This window comes from Dasypus novemcinctus, chromosome 24 (genome assembly GCF_030445035.2).
Source record: "Dasypus novemcinctus isolate mDasNov1 chromosome 24, mDasNov1.1.hap2, whole genome shotgun sequence".
In the NCBI taxonomy this organism is placed as follows: Eukaryota; Metazoa; Chordata; class Mammalia; order Cingulata; family Dasypodidae; genus Dasypus; species Dasypus novemcinctus.
Window position 1 is genome coordinate 11828081 of NC_080696.1, and position 19923 is coordinate 11848003.

The 19923-nt window shown below is 42.0% G+C and overlaps 1 protein-coding gene across 1 annotated transcript in view; it reads right to left on the reverse strand.

Moving 5' to 3' along the window:
* Window positions 1–9352: 9352 nt before the first annotated feature.
* The window catches only part of TASP1 (taspase 1), a 274012-nt gene continuing 263441 nt past the window's right edge, over window positions 9353–19923 (reverse strand). Inside the window, exon 14 of the mRNA XM_004475274.4 lies at window positions 9353–10397. Within this exon, the coding sequence (XP_004475331.1) occupies window positions 10305–10397 (93 nt within the window). The 3' untranslated portion in view covers window positions 9353–10304. The remainder of the gene's footprint in view (window positions 10398–19923) is intronic.

Sequence of the window (19923 nt, forward strand, 5' to 3'; positions counted from 1 at the left end):
TTTTAGGCAGGCACCAAACTGGTTGAGCCACATCTACTTCCCAAGATTTACATTTATTAATAAAATGTTAATATGGACTAAATGATCTTTGTTGTCCTCTCCAGCTATGAAGTTTTAAGGTTTTTAAAAAAAATGTTTTATTTATTTATTCCCCCCACCCCCACCCCCTGCTGTCTGCTCTCTGAGTCCATTTGCTGTGTCTGCTTGTATTCTCATTAGGCAGCTCTGGGAACTGATCGTGGGACCTTCTGGAGTGGGAGAGAGGTGATTACTCTCTTGTGCTATCTCAGCTCCCTGATTTTGCTGCATCTCTTATTATCTTTCCTCTGTGTCTCTTTTTGTTGCATCATCTTGATGTGCCAGCTCCCCATGTGGGCCAGCATTCCTGCATGGGTCAGCACTCCTGTGTGGGGCAGCACTCCATGTGGGCCAGCTTGCCACATGGGCCAGCTTGCCTTTACCAGGAGGCCCTGGGCATCGAACCCTGAACCTCCCAGTATAGTAGACAGGAGCCCAATTGCTTGAGCCACATCTGCTTCCCAAGTTTTAATATTTTATATTCATAAATTGACATCCTATATAAAGGGTCTAAAAAGGTTGTAGAAATGAAAGACATGTGTGGTTCATGAACTCCAATGAAGACACATGCTCAGATGTTCACCATTCACATACCATTCTCCTTCAGGTAGAATCCTAGCCTCTCCTCTCATGTCCCCTATTCCCCACATGAGCCTTTATATTTCTCTTGCTGTAGAGACCTTGGAAGTCATGTGTAGGAAATGATGGAGCCACAAGATTAAAAGAGCCAGAGTTCCTGAATCACTGCTTAGGGATGGCTGACATTTTGGATTTCATAGGAGTAAGGATGTTTTATCACATTAAGCCTTTGAGATTTTGTGATTTATCTCTTATTGCAGCCAGCATTGCCTTTAAACCAGTTACCTTCAATCCCTTAAAGGTAAGCATGAATCAAATGAAATCTTAAAGTAAAACATGAAATATATGACCCAGGCCTTGAGGCAGTGGAAGAGATCTTGGATAGTGAATCTGAATCCAAACTTTGCCTCTGGTAAGGATTTTGTTTTGACACAGGCATCCAATTGGGGTCACTATTCAGAGGCAATCATGGGCAGAAAGTGGCATGAGGTCTGATTACAAATGTTAATCCTTGCTCAAATTCCTCACATCAGACAAGGGTAAGGATGGTAGGGCAGATCCAAAGCAAGAGACCTTCCTAAGACTAGAGCAGTAGGTGATCAGTTACAATGACAAGCCTTGTTTCCTTCCCATTCCATTCCTCGTACTTTAAAGTAGTCTTCCCTATAGATACCCACCTTTATTCTTATGTATCCTTCCAGAATTTCTCAATGTAATATAAGAAATACAAATATAGAGTCTTTGTCTTACTTTTTACACTGCAGATATACATATACTCAATTTTCTTACCTTTTTTTGTTGTGTTTTTCATTTAATGATATATCTTGGAGATCTTTTCATGCCAGTACAAAGTGAATTCACCCTCCCTTTTATCAACTACATAATATTCCATTGGGAAGCGGACTTGGCCCAGTGGTTAGCGTGTCCGTCTACCACATGGGAGGTTCGTGGTTCAAACCCCGGGCCTCCTTGACCCGTGTGGAGCTGGCCCATGCGCAGTGCTGATGCTCACAAGGTGTGCCATGCCACGCAGGGGTGTCCCCCGCGTAGGGGAGCCCCACGTGCAAGGAGTGCACCCCGTAAGGAGAGCCAGCCAGCGCGAAAGTAAGTGCAGCCTGCCTAGGAATGGCGCCACACACACGGAGAGCTGACACAACAAGATGACGCAACAAAAAGAAACACAGATTCCCATGCTTCTGACAACAACAGAAGCGGACAAAGAACATGCAGCAAATAGACACAGAGAACAGACAACTGGGACAGGGGGAGGGGAGAGAAATAAATAAATAAATCTTAAAATACTACTACTACTACTAATATTCCATTGGGTGAATAAACCCTAGTTTTTTTAACATCCCAAATAATGAGTTTGGGTTATCTCCAATAATTTTTGCTATTATTAACATGCTATAACAAATATCCCTGCACATATATCATTTTTGCATGTGTGCAGGTATATCCGTAGAATAAAATCCCAGAAGTATGTTGCTGAGTTAGAGAGTAAATGCACATGTAATTTTGATAGCTCCTCAGAAGTGCTGTATCATACTGTACTCCTACAAGCAACATATGAGACTGCCCATTTCAGAACAGCGTATCAAAATTTTAGGTATTTGCTAAGCTGAAAAATACAAGGTATCCCAGGGTAGTTCATTCAAAGTTATGAAGGAGGCTAGATGGAACTATGGTAACTTCTCTGGTCCACTGTGGGCCCAGCATTCCTGAACCCAGTATTTGTTAAGGAAGCCTACCTTTTGCATTTTTATTTGAAATATCTTGATTTTAATTTGTCACTAAGTAGTTAAAAATTCTGTATCCCATGTGGGCCTATACCATGCAAGGCAAACAGAGTTGTAGGTTGTAAGAGGCTCTAGGGATCTCTGATCTAGTCCATCTCCCTTGGTTTGGCACGTGAGGAAACTGCATCCTCAAGGATTTAAGGGGCATGGAAGGCTAGGGGCAAGGAGAGGGCCAGCCCCTAACACACTGGCCTCAATCCCTCACTCTTCAGAGCTTACAGTAGGCAAAATAATGCCCTCCCCACCCCAAGGTTGCCCATGCCCTAATTCTTGAAAACTGTGATTATGATGCATTATATGTCAAAATGGGTTTTGCAGATGTGATTAAAGTTATGGACCTGAATGGGAGATTATCCTGGATTGTCCAGATGGGACCAAAGTCATCACATGAGCCCTTAAAAGCAGAAAATCTCTTCCGACCACAGTCAAAATATGTGGCAGAAGGAATGCCCTGGCGAGATGAGGTAGAAGGAGATAAATCAGAGGGATCTGAAGCATGAGAGGCCCTCGACCCACCCCTGCTGGCTTAGAAGGGGGCCACGAGCCAGGGAACGTGGGGGACCTCTAGCAGCTGAAGAGGATTCCTGGCTGACAGCCAGCATGGAAATGGGAACCCCGTCCTACAGTCGCATGGAACTGAATTCAGCCGAGATCCTGAATGACTTGGAAACAGATTCTACCTTAGGGTGTCCCAAAAGAAACACAGACCTGCCAACACCCTGGTTTCACCTTGTGGCAGCCAAAGCAGAGAAACCAGCCAGGTCTACTAGGCTTCTGACCTACAGAATTGCCAGATAATGATCTGCGTTGTTTTAAGCCACTAAGTTTGTGGTGATTTGTTATGACAGCGATAGAAAACTAACTCACTGCTCCACTCTGCCTCTTCTATATTAATATCATAAAGGAAGAAGTTTCCTTTATTCATTCAACAAATATTTATCAAGGTCCTACTATGTGTCAGGCACTCTTCCAGCATGACTGGCACTAAAACCCCTGACCTGGGGAGACTTACCTTCAAATGGAAGGAGACACAAACCAAGTAAATTTGTAGGTCTTATGGGAGATGAGACAGTGGGAAGTACCACAGAGAAAAACTAGGCAGAAATGGGATGCAGAGTGCTGGGGCGGGGGCTGGTGAAGAGGATGCTCAGGGGTAGCCTGGTTGACAAGGTTGTATTTGAGAAAGACGTGGAGGAGATGAGGGAGAAGCACACCATGTGTGTACACAGGGAAAGCGCTCTGCAAGGAGCGGTGCGAGCATGTGCAGAACGGGGGGCTGACAGGACTGCTCCAAGACCAGCAAGGACGCCAGTGTGACAGGGGACAGTGAGCGGGAGGAATAGTAGGAAGAGAGCCAGAGAGGAACAGGGAGCAGATCCAAGGGTGTTGGAAGGACTCTGGGGAGAGGGTGGCCTGGAAGGTTTTGAGACGAGCCGGGGAACACCAGGATATGCCTCATTCTAGCGGCCAGTGGGCGAGTGACTGTCACTAGGGCCAGAAGGGAGGCCAGCAGGAGGCTCTGTAATTGTTCAGTAAAAGATGATCCAAGGGCAGCAGTGGAGCTAGGGACGGGGCTGCGGTGATTTTACAGGAGAGCCGGCAGGATGTGTGGATGCGCTGGTTGTGGAGTATGAGAGAAAGCAAGGGTTCAAGCGTGATACGGAAGCCCGTCAGGATGGTAGCTCCCAATGGACCTGGCCTCTGGGAGTCTCGTATCTTTATGCAGTCCCCGTCTCTTGAGGCTCTGCTGATCCAGGAGCCTTGATTTAAGCAACAAATGTGACAAGTAGTGCTGTGCCAGCCTGAACCTAAAAACTTATGGAGGTCTGCCAGATTTTACTTCTGTGCTCCTGTGAGCCTTCAGCCACCATGACTAGCCAAGGGGACCACCTGGGCAGACCGTGGAACTGGGCCATGTACAGAGGGAAAGGCCCTGAGCCTGTGGAGAGAGAAGGAAACCCAGGCGCCCCCGGCACCAGGCTAAGCTCAGCCTCCAGCTCTCCCTTCAGCTGAACTCTGTCAGACCAGTGACCACCAGCAAGACCAGCAGAAAAGCCGCCGAGTGAAGCCAAGGCCAGTTTGCAAAACTGAAAGCCAAGAAAATGGTTGTTTAAGCCACTGAGGTTTTGGGAGGTTTGTTGTGCAGCCATAGATATGTGAAACAGACAACTCCAAGAGTTCCATCCCAGAAGGATGGAATTACCATTAAGCTGGATGGAAAAGACGGCTAGTGACCAGGGTCAGAGGAAGTACTTGGGTGGAAAAATTAAAATCTTAGTACTTCTATAGGGAAAAGAACTCCAGCACAAATGCACTTCTTAATATATAAGAACATGATTCTCTATTTCCAAAGCCAGGAAAGGCCATTTTAAGAGCAAGTCTTTAGATCTCCAACATAAGAGCAAAGGCAGAGTTGAAAGCAATTGCTTAGATTAGGTGTTTTCTTTCATGCTTCTGAGCCCTGTTGACAATCAGAGAAATCCTCTGGCAGTTCAAGGCAGAGGGAACCCTCGCTCAACTTTTCTGGCTTTGCCCACTGTGGTTTCAGGGCTTCAGTGACTCTATCAAGTAAAGGAGGAACCGCTGGGCACGATGAACCACCTTGGGCTTGGCTGATGGGCTTCTGGAAGCTGAGGGTGCCGCCTTGGAGGGAGGCCCCTGCCAGTTTTCTATTTAATCCTTCCTTTGGCCACACGCTTTAGTGACAGCAGCATGTAGGAAAAGAAAAACTGTGGTCAACTTGGTTAGCCTGTGGATCTCTGACCATAGACTAAATATAGGCTAATACTGTGAACTTGAATCTAAGGTAAATGTTGGAGAAAGGCAATGTATTCTATAAGAATGCTTAAATTTTGGAAAAAAAATATAATAATGTAAAGAGATTAATTCTACAGTGTCAGTGTCCCACTGGTTCACACCTGAAGCCCGCTACACTCCTCCCTGGTTAATCAGCTGGTAGAGGAAGGTTTAGACTAGAACTAGAGCAAAACACCTTAAATGTACACACGGGGGTTCATTTCTTCTCTTAGGCCAGTGTTCTTGGGAAGGGGACAGAAGCTTCCACCCATGTTATTACCTGTGTGGGTTCTCTACTTGACTTCTCACCATCCCAATCTTAAGTGAGCATTTGCAAAGCAAAGGCAAGCTATCAGAAGATCTGTTCAGAGGCACCATGCTTGGGATTTAGAAATCAGGATCCTCGTGATATGTTGATCAATGGCCATTTCATCTTCATTCTTCAGAAGAGAAACTCATGACTTAAAGGTGGAGAAATTCCAATTCCAATGTTGCTTTGCCACATTCTCTTAGGGCAAGTGGGCACTTCCCCTGACCCCAACCACACACAAGGCCTACCCCTTCTTCAACATGTCCAACATCGTCACCTCAGACATCGTCACCTCAGACACCCTTTGGGGAATCAATTTTATTCTCTAGGAGCAAATATCCTGCATACAAATGGGAATTTTGCACTATAGGATACAGGACCCTGTCTCTTAAGCCACTGGCCACTATTTCCACCTTCATTTTTATCTTCTCTTACCCAGGGAGAAAATTAGAGCTACAGAAATAACAAGGATTTCTCACTATCTTCTCTCTGCTTTTCTTGCTTTTGCAGACAGTTGAACTTGCCAGCACCTGGGATGGCATCATTCTTTCACTGAGGAGGAAGTGGACAAATGCCATAAGAAAGCAGAGGCCACCCTCAAAGAGTCCAAGAAAGACCTGGAGCTATGCCCAGATTTAAACCAGGCACTGGCTGTAGCTTGGAGAGTTGACTTGCCGAGATGACTCATGAAGATTATGCCACTTGGATTCTGTCTGAGGTGGAATCTGAGGTGGAATGTACTAGAGAGAACAGAAGCCCCAGAGCGCACCTTTGAAGGCACCCCAGAGAGCGCCTAAGAGAAGGCTGGGATTTGCAGCACAAGGCATATTTAGATGCCAACTTCCATTAGTGATTTGTCAAAAGCTGCTGCTGGTCAGTGCCCATTCCCTGGCACTTCTGTCCCTGCTGTGTGCTAGTTCAGAGAGGCTTTCCATAGTTTGAGAAAAAGCTCTTAGGCACTGTGGTGCAGTTGGAAGTTGTCTGGAGCACAATGAAATGGCTGGGTCCCAGGGCAGCGATAGCAGTCTGCCCTAGGACGCCTGCTGAGTGGGCTTTCATTGCTAAGAACTTACCACACTGCTCATTATCAGACCTGTGGCCATGAAAAAGAAAGGGTATTGACTGTACTGTGCAGTCCTGTAACACATTTCTTCAAAAATTTTAGGCTAAAAATATATGTCTTGAACAGCATTAGGCTGAATCAAAATTGTATGGGGAAGCAGAAAATGAGGAATTGTGTAAACCTATTAAGTCTGGACATTTTTCATGATATTATGTGAAAACAACATATTATTAGGCATCATGTTCAATATAGCCCCATTTTTTTTTTTAAAGATTTATTTTTATTTAATTCCCCTCCCCTCCCCCGGTTGTTTGTTTTCTGTGTCTTTTTGCTGTGTCTTGTTTCTTTGTCCGCTTCTGTTGTCGTCAGCAGCACGGGAAGTGTGGGCGGCGCCATTCCTCGGCAGGCTGCTCCCTCCTTCGCGCTGGGCGGCTCTCCTTATGGGTGCACTCCTTGCACGTGGGGCTCCCCTACGCGGGGGACACCCCTGTGTAGCACGGCACTCCTTGCGCGCATCAGCACTGTGCATGGGCCAGCTCCACACGGGTCAAGGAGGCCCGGGGCTTGAACCGCGGACCTCCCATGTGGTAGACGGACGCCCTAACCACTGGGCCCAAACTAAAAATGAATACTTAAAAAGAATCTATAAGATAGATGCTGAAGTGTTATTGAATATTGATTTTAGGGAAGTGGGGTTGAGTTAAAATCTTTTCTTTCTTTTCTGTATCTATTTTCTGATTTTTTGTAATAAGCACGGATTGCTTTTGTGATACCAATGGCTAGATGGGGAGGGAGATTCCACGATAATTATGAGATTCAAATCTAGCAGTTTTCTAAATCCTTCCCTCCTCAATCCCTCCATCCAGTGTGCTGAAACAGAATAACCTTGCTTATCTGCAGGCAACCAGCATACAAAGTCAAACATGGGAGAAAACTAGGAATTGGGCAAAAATGGTCTCTGAACAGCCGAAAGAGAAGTCCCTATATCCACAACCTAAAATTCATTCAGTTTGCTCATAGACAAGCACTTCAAAGTAGCACTTTGGACTTGTTTATAGCATTTTTGTGCACAATTCTAACAAATGTGCTTAAATGAGTTCAAGTTCACATTTAGAAGTAGCAATGAAAACTGGAGAAAGGGCCTGCTGTAGGCAGGCACACCTAAGGCAGGGAGAAGTGGCGGAGCTGACAACAGGGAAAGAAAACTAGGCCTAGAAAATGCCACCATGCTGCTGCTTCACCCAGCAAAAGCAGAGCACACGCCTCTACCCCCTCGACAAGCTCCGAGGACATCTGTGGTTCCAAACCCAGGACAAGGTGGTGGTGACAGCCTTGATTTTATTCCAGGGACCCAAACATCCAATGTGCAGCCCTTCAGAAACAGAATATACACATATATTTAAAATCATCTGTGTCAAAAGTAGACCCCTTAAAATACAGCTTTAGAATCCTGGTGATACTAGTCAGACCAGGGAAGAAGGTTATTGTTTTATCTGTTTCTACCTTTTCTATTTTTGTGGGAAATGAAGTTGGTTTTGTATATTAATATAGGACATATATAAATATGGAGGATATCTATTATATCTGTTAATAGCCTCTGGTTTTTTTAACCTCTGATCTTACAATCCAATAACTTATATTACTCATTGCAATTTTGCCTCCATGACTCTGAACATTGCTTTTTTTCCTTTCCTGGCTTCACAATACTCCTTAAGTTAAAAAAAAAAAAAAAAAAAAGGATTAAAAAAATTGGAAAATAAAATCTTGACAAAGTGTTCTTGGAGGGGCTGTGTTCTTTTATACTGACCAGTTTTAAAATACGTTATAAAAGAAATTTTTAACAAGTCCAAACTTTTAAATATGAATGGAATAAGGGCAAAAGGAGATGAAAGAAATGACATTCCTGGTGAAACAGGTCAGATAATTTTCAGACTCCAAAGTGTCCTGATAGTTTTACGTGATCCAGTCCAGTTCCTTAAAAAACCCTGCCAACAGGTAACAGGTCTTTGAAATCTTTTGAAGCCAAAGGCTCCCCTCCAGCCAGCCTATCTCTTACTAAGTTCTCAGTCTCATTAAGAATGAGAAACAGATACCACGGCACCACCCTGTCTACGAGAACACAGCGAGACAAATGTAATTGCCTGTATGAGGAATATAAATCAGCAACTCCCAAATCATTCATATTTACACCCACTCCATTTTGGTCGCCTTCCCTTTATAATTTGGCCATACATTGATGTCAAGTGTATAATTTCTTCTGGGGGCTTTATCAGTTACCGCCCAGAGCCATGATTACACAGTGCAGGGAACTTCTCCCCCCTTGACCGAGCCTATCTTTAGTATCTTCTTGATAACCACTTCTTACATAGAGTATCAAAAGGAAAGTTGTTTTTCTTGTGTGGCTCCGGAATCACTGAATACAACACTGAGGAGGAATTTATCAACTGAAACCATTTTGGTTTTTAGTCGTCACTATTATTTTTCAGAGCGAAGTGTTCTTCTTATTCTGTCCCTTTGTTATTTTTGTCAAATTGCAACAGAAATTTTAGGAACTTCGATGTTTACCATTAAAGCATGTATGGGATTTCACTTCCGTCTTCTTAGTGTCTATACTAACTGCACGGGTGTAAGACTGGATTTTGAACAATGAGAACAATAGCAAGATAGATAATGGTATGATCTCTGGAAGACGTCCTTTTGTACAAACAAAAAAAGAGTTCTCCAATCTAGGATTCAAGAGATAATTTATTAGTCTGAGAAGAGGAATCACACACTAAAACCAGTAATACGCTTCTTTTATTTTTGTGCCTTTATCTTAAAAATATATTTAAACAAGAAACAAAGATAATATTGAATTTTCCCATAAACTTTGCTTTCTTATTTACAGTGTTACATTGTAAATAATATTCTATTATACACAAATTAAAGACTGTGCATTACTGAATTTTCTCTTTACATATTATTTCATAATATTGTTCTGTACATACAGCTTGAAGATACGCAATATTTAAGCTTAGAAAAGCTCAAGAAAAGAAGTACAAATTTTATCAATTAGACGATTATTTAAAAAGGTTTTGACCTTAATTCTCTGCAATTAGATTGTTTCACTGAAACCATTCTTTGTTAAAGAAAAATGCCCCATACGAGGGATGAGAACAATAGTTTAAGTTACCACAGGATCCACTTAAACTGGTTAACAAATAAAAACACTTTATTACTTATTCCTGTTTTAAACAAAGCACTGTCACTATCAAATCATTTCAACAAGGAGACTGACTCTTCATTTCAGACACATTACATTAACAACAGTTGGTACCTCTTCAGGCAATCAGAAATGCTTCCTGCAACTTCAGGTTTTATTTGTAAACAGTTAAAGCATGTGTTTTGTAAAGATGATTTGATCATTCCTTTTCTTAGTTTACACAATAAGGAAGAAATTCTGTTTCATCAAGGAAGAAGCACACACACACACACACACACACACACACACCACAGTCACACTCACCCGCAGAGGCCCGCACGGGCACAGAGAGCCAATTACAGCAGCACTTGTGTCTCAAGGGGTGCGTGAGGTTGCAAGAGGATTTATGTAACAAGGAAGATAAAACCTCCACCTTTAGTAAGAACCCCGGCAGCTCAGGCGCTGGAGTGCCCTCGGATGCTTCCTGCTCAGCCTGAATCAGTTCCCGGGGCTTTCCAGGCGGCACACCCCACCTTCGATTGCAACGGACTGTCCTGCCACGGCCCCCGGAGGGAGTCTTGAAATGTGAGTCTGCAGAGAGGGAGATGGAAAATGTTAGAAGGGCCCCTGCATCCTTCCATGTCCAGTAAGCAGCGGAGGAGCACATCTTCACTTTGCTTCTGAGCATCTACAGATTGGACGATGGTAACCTTTAGGTACAGAAAGATCCTGTTCATTCAAATCTCGCAGATAGTATTTCCTGAGCTACTACTACATGCTGGGCACCACACAAGCAGCGGGAGATACTGAAGTGACGAAGGCACCCAGGGGCCTTGATGGCACAGAACTCAAAGTTCAGTCGTATTCAGAACAGTAAACTTTAATGGCAATTATTTGAGCAATTCCAGTTATCTGAAAACGAATGATTTACATACATTTTGTCCTCTAACATTCAAGGCAACTGAGAACACTTAGTTAATATTATACCTCCGATGTGTTCTTGGATTTAAATAGTTTACAAAAATTTAGACAAGTCAATCTCAAGAAGGTAAGGAAATGAGAAAGTGAGACAAAAGAAAAACAGCTTACAAAATAAGGTAAAGACAGGAGAGAGGCTGAAATACAAGATCTAGTTTATGGAGTCCTGGGCCCTTGCTGGAGAGAGGCTGCTGCCCCATCTCTCAGCTTCCTGGAGGCTGTGACTAGGTACATGGTTTGCATGGTTTACAGGAGAAAAGCAAACCAACTGCTCGGAGAACTGCTTTTGGCATTGGGGCCAGAGGGCGGTTTCTCCTGTGGGTCTTCATAAAGAAGGAAGCATATATTGAGATGAGTGAACAACTGTTCAACAAAGAGTTTTGCAGAGATGAATGTTAGAACGTCACTCAGTGGAGGCTGGGGCCAGAGGTTGGAGAGGAAGTTAGTAAAAGCTGTTCTGCAAGGGGTCAGAATGACGCCAGCCAGGAATTCTTTTTTACTGATGGTCTGGCCTAATCCAGAGATAGATAACGCTGGGAGTTTCTAAGAGGATCAGAGGGACTGCATATCCTTCAAGTAATCCTATCTAAATCTGTTCTTCTAAACAAGCTTTTCCTAAGGACTGAACCATGGTAAGTTCAAGTCCCGGACTGAGGGTGTGAGATGTGAATGGAGAGCTGGCCAAGCCAGGAGTAGGACTGACACTCTCTTATGCGATCAAAAATGAAGCATGCATATGTTTTAGATGGAATAGCAGCGAAGCTAGTTGGTTTGTAGTTTGTAGTCTGAATCCAACTGGATTAGTCCAATTAGAGTAGATGATGTTAAGTAAACCATTTGGAAAGTTCTAGAGAATAGGAAATGTTCCCTGGGTACTTAGTTTTCCTATGTGCAAGTCAGAAAGCAGCCTGGAATATACAGGGGTGAGGTCAGCAGACTTTCGAGTGTAAAGTGGGTTTTGGGTGCTATCTCCTTGGATGCCTAGTAGGCATCAACCTACTAGGATCCTAGTAGGATCAACCTAGTAGGAGTTAGAAAGGAAAGAGTGGTGTGTGTTTGCTTCTGCTACCCGGCAGGACTTGTCACATCAGACAAATCCCAAAATTCTCAGGGTTCAGTGTGGATGGGGCAACTTTGACAGTTTTAGTAATTCATTAACAGGACTTGAGAGATAATTTCTTCCATCAGGTATCATCTATCCTTTGTGTGTGTGTTTATGTTTTTAGGGTCCTCCTAAAACACAAAAAAAGATTCCTGAGAGAAATCTCTCAGTCAAATTTACCCATAAGCTCATTCTCTTCATGAACACTGGTGGACTGAAAATAAAGTAGAAATGACAATTTCCCACCTGGTCCAGAAGAGTTCTCTGTAAGACGACAATAAAAGAAGGGGTTGGCTATGATTTAATCCATTATGCAGAGCCCAATAGGAGAACCATTAATAGCATCCATTTCTGTTCACAACTAGGTTGGAATTTTCCAATCAGTTTACTTAAAATGCTTGTCCTTAAAAGAGTAGCTCACAGGAAAATCTGCCTTCATTCCCTAGAGATTTTGGAATAACCCAGTAGGACCTCCTGGGAGTCCTGGTGGTCCAGGCACCTGAGGCTACAGAAGATATATTAATCATTAAAAGATCAAAGACTGACCATGTGTCCACACAAATGGCCTGCATCTTGGCCAGGGATCTTAAAGCAATTGCTTTCCTGCTGGCAGAGACAAACCCAGAACTGGAAGAAGAAAATTCCTGACCCATGGTCCAGTGACTTGATAGTAATCCCCAGAGATTTACAAAAACAATAGCCAGCCAGTTCAAACTTACCTCTAGCACCACCACCTCTACCAAGTTGACAATAGAATATATAAATAAACTCAGTAAAATCACAAAATGTCAAGGAGAGTGGGGAAGGAAAGAAAAAGGGATTGAGGAGATGACAATGGTCTTGAGATACCTTTTGATAGCCCTTGGGCAAAATACTCCAAAAACCCACATAAATTTATATAAATCAAAATGTTTACATAACACAGTTAGAAATGTTCAACTAGAGAAACCAGTTGTTCAAATTTCCTAACACTCCCCCTTCCCTGCTTCTTCTAGTCAAGGAAGAGGAAGAGATTATAAAACACATTGGGATGATGTTGGTGCTATAAAGAATAAAATGGTTAACCATCCAGTGTAAGCTCTTCACCTGATTCATTCATCAACATGCTCTTCTGATTCATCATAAAATAAATGACCTTGGCCTGAGAAATTGTGAATCAAGATGTATTTGAAGCTTTCTTCAGAAATTTCAATGGGGGCTTCTAGTCATATAAACTGTGGAAGCTGTTTAAAAGAATGCCTTATATGAGTGTTTACCTCCAAGTTTTTTTAGGAAAGTGGGTATGAATTTCTCTAGGGTTTAAAAACAGATCACTTACTATAATGAACTTTGACGTTAGCATTTAAAAGCACAATGAAGTATTTTATATTGAGTGAATGTCTAAGGACTGTGTAGACTCTAAAGGGTCCTACAAGCATAAGAATTTAATGAGGTACCTTTAAAACTATTTAAATAGCACATCTTATCCCCAATGTACTTTTATTGGAATTAGAAACTAGTGAGAAATAACACATGAAAATGATACAAGAGAAAATAGTAGACTGATCGGTTCTTGGTCTCATCTCCCTCCACTCTTCACAGCATCCCCAGTCTTATACCTCTACACACAAGATTCCATGTCTCCTGGTTTTCCTTTGACCAGTCCCCCACTCAACCTAGAAGCCCTCTTTCTTGCTCCTATAGCATCCATCTGGGAATTTCTCATACTGTGAGCTGTCTTGTTTTCTGTTTGTTTGGATTTAGTGTTTAGGTCCCTGTAATTGAAGGTCAGTTGTAGGCAGGAGTTTATCCTATACGTATCTCTGTATTCTATATATATCTACACCAAAGTAGCTGACACATTCTGATAATCCTTACTGAGTAGATAAGTGACTAAAATATATTTTCTACATTAGGGCTATGTTTGTATATATACAATCTCAAGTGTTGTGACTAGTGTACAAAAGTACAAGAAAAGTATACACTGACTAAAACGTTCTACCTTCCAATCTATTGTGATGGAGCTTTAGATTTCTCAGATGCTAACATCTCCATACAAATGGGATCCAATGGCCTTGTGTTTAAAATTCCCTGCTCGCAGGCTAATTCTCTGAGCAGCATGGACAGATCCTTAAAGTTAATACTCTTTGAAGAACTATCAATTTGTAAATTAAACGGACTATTCAAAAGCCAATATTCTTAGAGCTATATAGCTCCTTATAAGACCAAATACACTGTGTTAACACATTTAGCCTGAGTATTTCAATTTGAGAAATTGAGAGCAAGAAAAAAAATAAGAGAGAAATCCTATAATTACTGGATGTCCTTATCTTAATCTAAGTAGTAGCTGAGATTTCCTGTTATCCATATGCACGTCTTTCAATCTTTTAAGACTACCTTTGGGATGGCTCTTGTGTGGTTTCTAGGAAAACAACAAAAGCACATTTTAATTTTAAAAGTCTCAAAGCCTTTATTTAGTGGTTATATTTTAATCCTCTGCCTCTCTACTCAACATACTACCAACTTTCTGCTTTTAGAAAATTTGATTGAGATTCTGCCACAGGAGTCAAGGGCAGATTTTCTTAAACAAGTCATTATCCTCCTTTTGTGGGGTCAGGAAAACAAAATCTAGACAGACACAGTCCCAAAAAAAGCTGCTGGAAACATTTTGTTCACTGGTTTCATAATTTTGAGGGTTTGGTTTTCTATTTTTTTAAAAAATAGAGCTTGACGCAAGATACTACAGTCAAAGCAATGTAGACATTTACAAATAGAATAAATGACAGTGGAAAAACACTGGGCAGTGGAGAAACATAGGAAACAGCATTTCAAAACATTTAGAGCGGAGGTGTTTTCATCATCCAGTGTGGCTAAAAGTGTATGTCTAAATCTAAATTTAATTTAAAGAGTTAGGTTATAATAATAACGGCTGTGAGCATGAATTGCACAATCAGAATGCCTGAGCTATGGGCCATCTCCCCCTCTTCCTGGACACAAAGCTGGACTACATTTCCCAGACTCCTTTGCGGTTAGGCATGGCTCTGTAACTGAAATCAGGCCAATGGATTAGAGTGATGTGCACCATTGAAAGGCCTGGCAGAAAATCTTCCTATGCACCATTCTCCATGTTCTTTCTCTGGTGACCTTGAGACCTATGTAATGGAAGGAGCCTGGGACTCCAAATTATCACCTGGAGGAGACCCTTCTGCCTATCAGAAATCCCAGTTATGGATTTTGTGTAAGTAAGAAACATACTTCTATCATTTTTTAACAACTATACATTTAGGGATTTGCTTGTCATAGCAGCTTTTGTTATCTTAACTAATAATAGTTCATTTCAGGCTTCTGCACTGACTGGCTGTGTGACCTCTGCCAGTTACTCAACTTCGTGGGCCCCCACGAAGTTTATTCTAAAATCAGAATAACCGTAGCATTTATATTATAGGGTTGATAAGAACTACCTGAGCAACTGTATGCAAAGAAAACACAGCTCAATAAATGTTAGATATTATCATTATTCAAGCAAATACATAGCCATAGCACAAAACATTGTATAACACAATCTCTATTACAAATTAGTGGATACCTCAGAATTGGGAAATTCTCTTTGAAGAGCTTGATACTCGAAAAATAGGAGGAGATACTTTAATGAAAAGTTAAGTGCGTGTTAAAAAGTAAGGCTGAAGATAATGGTCAGTAGCTTTGCTGCTACTGATGAAATAACAATTATTGAGTCTTTATCAACTTCTAGGGGTTTCATATATACAGGCTTCCTGTATTACTAATCTCCCAAAGCTCGAAAACAATCAGCTCAACATGCCTGGGTGACAGAGAGAAAGCAAAAGTGGTAGGATACAGCCATATTGTCTTTTAAGAATATGTAACTTGGTTGGCAAGACAAACACATCCATAATCACATAAGGATTAGAAAACCATTACAAAGCACGTAACCATGCACCTGCAGTGAGGCTACAAATGATCCACTGCGTTCAGGTGCCAGCAGACTGATGTTCCCATAATAAAGTTCCTGATCAACCTTTGGCCTAATGGTTTCAGCACCCATTGACAGTCACTGCCTCGATCGCAAAAGGGTGGCTTTCTAATTCTATTATTCTCACTGCACTAAGAGCTGAAATTCTTCCATAAAGAAATTTCTCCCATCAACTTTTTGATATTCTGAAATGAAGTTTATGTAAGAAAGGAAGTTGATAAATGCTCAAATTTTTCATTTTCTTTATTAGTGTTCAGAATAATAAACCTATAAAAGCAGGCAATTTTATACTCCCCTCCCCCACTTGTGATGTTAAGAAAAGAAGCGTTGTTAGAAGAAAGATGGCACTAGATTAAAGAAGGTGCATGGTTTGGGGGTAAAAATGAGATGGAAAGGGATGTAACAGCATCTCACTTCATTCATACCAGCGAAGGCCAATTTTTCTATGTTAGAAAAAGAAACAGCATACATCAGAGATGGGAAATAAAAGAACAGCAAGAGTTCATTTTAAGCTGCCAAAGCAAAAGAAACTGTATATCTGGCTGGACTGATTTGCAATCTCTGCTTTGGATAATTAATCTCCAGGTTCACCAGTTTTAGTCAAATATAGTACCTGTAGGATGAGTTAGCTCTTTTACGACTAAAGTATTGCTGCTAGTTATTACATTAAAGTTTTGCTCTAGATCCATTTGACTATTAAGTACTTGTCAAAGACAATTGGGGTAAGAATAGAGATCTCAAAGTGGTACAGAGCAAAATCCAATAATGGCCCACATGTCCTACAATTCTCCAGCTCTCCCCTGGCTTGGTCCATTGCCTTCATATTTGGCTCCTTACTATTCCTCACACTTGCAGCAAGCTCTTGCCTCAAAGCTGTTCTCACTGCTTATAAAGCTCTTCCTTTCAAGTTGGCATGGCTTACTTGCTTACCTCCAGCAGGTCTTTACTCAAAAGCCACCTTCCCAGGAAACGTTTTTACTAGTGGCCCTGCCTGGGGTTCACCACTACCACCCTCTCTGCCTTAATGTTTTATATTTTCCTTAACTACTACCTAAGTGTAGATGTTTGATATTGTTTATGAATTCCAAAAATAGATATTGGATTATGTTTGTGAACTGGTCTGCTCTTCGGGGCATATTAGATTGGATAACTTTTACTTGATTAAATAACGATTAAGGCTTTGATTGGCCACGTCAGTAGGATGCAATGAGGGGTAGGGACTCAAAGAGAAAATGACGTGGCAGAGGAGAAAGTTAGAGTTTTGATCCTGGAACCCTGGGAAGTAAATACACAGAGAAACAGATACATGAGGAAAGAAAGAAAGCTCCATAAGCACAACAGAGGCCCTGAAGAGATGAGCCATTCACCTGATAGTCCACAGCTGGCCTTGTGGAGAGAGCAGAGCAGCAGAGCCCGGCGAGAAAGAGCCCCTGGAGAGAGATGAGACTTATCCCGGCCTACAGCTGATATTAGAAGAAGCTGGGACCATGAAGCCTTAAGAGGAAGAGGAAGCCTGAATCCTTGCAGCCATCGGCAGCCATCTTGCTCCAACACATGGCAAAAGACTTTGGTGAGAGAAGTAACTTAGGTTTTATGGCCTGATAACTGTAAGGTTCTACCCCAAATAAATATCCTTTATAAAAGCCAACAGATTTCTGGCATTTTGCATCAGCACCTGTTCGGCTGACTAATACACTAAGCGTCTATCTATTTTGGTTATTTATCTTATCCACTGCCTATCTCTCCCACTGGAACATGGGCTCCATGAAGGCAGGGAACTTTCTTTGTTCCTTGATGTCTCTTCAACACCTAAACTATAGTCTGGCATATGGCAGGGGCTCAATTTGTATGTGTTAAATCAACAAAGTACTTTTTAAAATTATAGCTTGTAAGTTTATTATATATTTTGAAGAGATGTGTGTAAATTAAATGATCAAGATGATATTGAGGTAGGAAGATGGAGGAATAGGAAGCTATTGGTTTCCAGGTTCTTGGCCACATCATGAGAAAGAATTCAACGATGCACCACAAATTAAGCAAGCAAGCAAGCAGATTTTACTGCAAAATGAAAGAGAAAGTGAAAGTACACACCCAAGATGTAGGTGCAGGCACTCTTACTCATGAAGAGTCATGCCCGGTGACTTGGGCTGGGGTTTAAGTAGGGATGAAACAGGAAGGTCTTCTTGCCTTGTGGATTCAGTTGGTAAGGAAGGGGGCAGAGCCAGATGTTATCACTTATTTTCTGAGTTTCACATGTAATAGCTCATTCTTGGCTGTGCACAATAGCTCAGATCTGGCTGCTTATAGTGCTCTTTGTTGCCTGAGATGTTGTGCTCACTGTACCCCATCCTTACCCCTTACCCAGTTCCCTTTTCTGACCTGCCTCAAAGCTCCAGGACTGCTTTCCACCTGAGTAACTATTAAACAGGCAGGAATTATCTAAATCAACTATTTCAGAACCCCAGAGTCCAGTGGAACACCATGTAGCATCCAGGGAAGAATGGGAGGAAGAATTTTAAATTGTGGCAAACACCAGTGAATTTCTCTCTCCATGCACATGGCTGCCAGCAGCAGGGAGGTACTCAAACTCGGGCCCTGGTGCAGCATGCTGGTGCCATGGTGGGACAGAAAGACCTAGCTCCCCAAGATCCAGGGGTGTACAGGCCAATCGCTGATCACTGCTTTTGATCTGCTGTTTCAGATTGCTGGGGGTCTGGCTCTGAGGGAGGCCATGGCTCCATCCTGTCCTGGGTGAAGGAGGAAGAGAAGACTTAAAGACAGTATGCTTCCTCAGAGCTATGTCAAGAAAGCAGAGCTTTGGGAAGCTGTGGGAGAAACTCCAGGCACTATCCTGCCCCACAGCAATTTGGAGCCTGCCAGTGCTCTCTTTGCAGTCCCCAGCATTGTTGTGGCTTGGAAGACTGACTTGGGAAACTCCTCTTGGGCATGTCTTCCCCCCAAATACGTCCTCTAGGTAAAAACAACTGGAACCAAGAAAAGCAGAGTGAAAAAATTGCTGAGTTGGTCAGCCTGGGACAAAGGCATATCTGCTTTAAGTCCTGCAGTGGAACAGCTAGGAAAGGGGAAGGTCTATTTCTTGCCGAGAAGGGGAGGGTGTTCAAAATCTTGTAAACTGGGGAACTTCTAAGGTCACTAGCAAGCCTAAGACCAGGACAAGACAAGCCCAGAAAAGACAGGGAGGACCCTGCATTCTGCATTCACCTTAGGCTAGATTTATTGACAGAAGGGCTGAATAATTGGCAAAGACCATGAAAGGTGTTTCTCTCTGTCTCCTCTCTTTCTCTCTCCTCTCTCTCTCTTCGCTTGCTTGCTTGCTTAGGTTTGCTTGGTTTTCTTAGCTCCTGAGACTCAAGAAAATTTCTGCCATATCACTAGAGGGATACAAACTCAAGAAACAGACATCTCAGGGAATAAATCCAGCATTAACATTTTAAAATAGTAAAATGTACACTGTGCAACAAAAATTACAAGACAAAGAAACAGGAAACGATGGTCCTTGCAAAGGAAGAAGATAAAAATCCAGAAAGCATCAACAAAGAACATCAGACTGTGATATATCAGACAAAGACTTTTAAAGAATGATCTTCAATATGTTCAAGGAAATGAAGGGAAATACAGAGGAAGAACTAAAAGATAGTAGGAAAACAATGAATGAACAATATGAGAATTCAATAAGGAAACAAAATTTCAAAAAGGAATCAAACAAATGGTGGAGCGGAAGTCCATAATAAAATTTAAAAATTCACAAATATGTGGAAATTAAACAACATATACTTCAATAACCTCTGGAGGAGAGCACAAGCAAAATTAGGAGATATCTTGAGGCAAGTGAAAATGAAAATACGACATACCAAAACGTATAGGATGCAGTGAAGGCAGTGCTGAGAGGGAAATTTATAGCTCTAAAGGCTAACATTAAAAAAGAAGACTTCAAATTAGAGACCTAATCTCAAAACTGGAAAATTTATAAAAAGAAGAGCAAACTAAACCCAAAGTGAGCAGAAGGAAGGAAATAAAGATTAGAGTGGAGATAAATTAAACAGAAA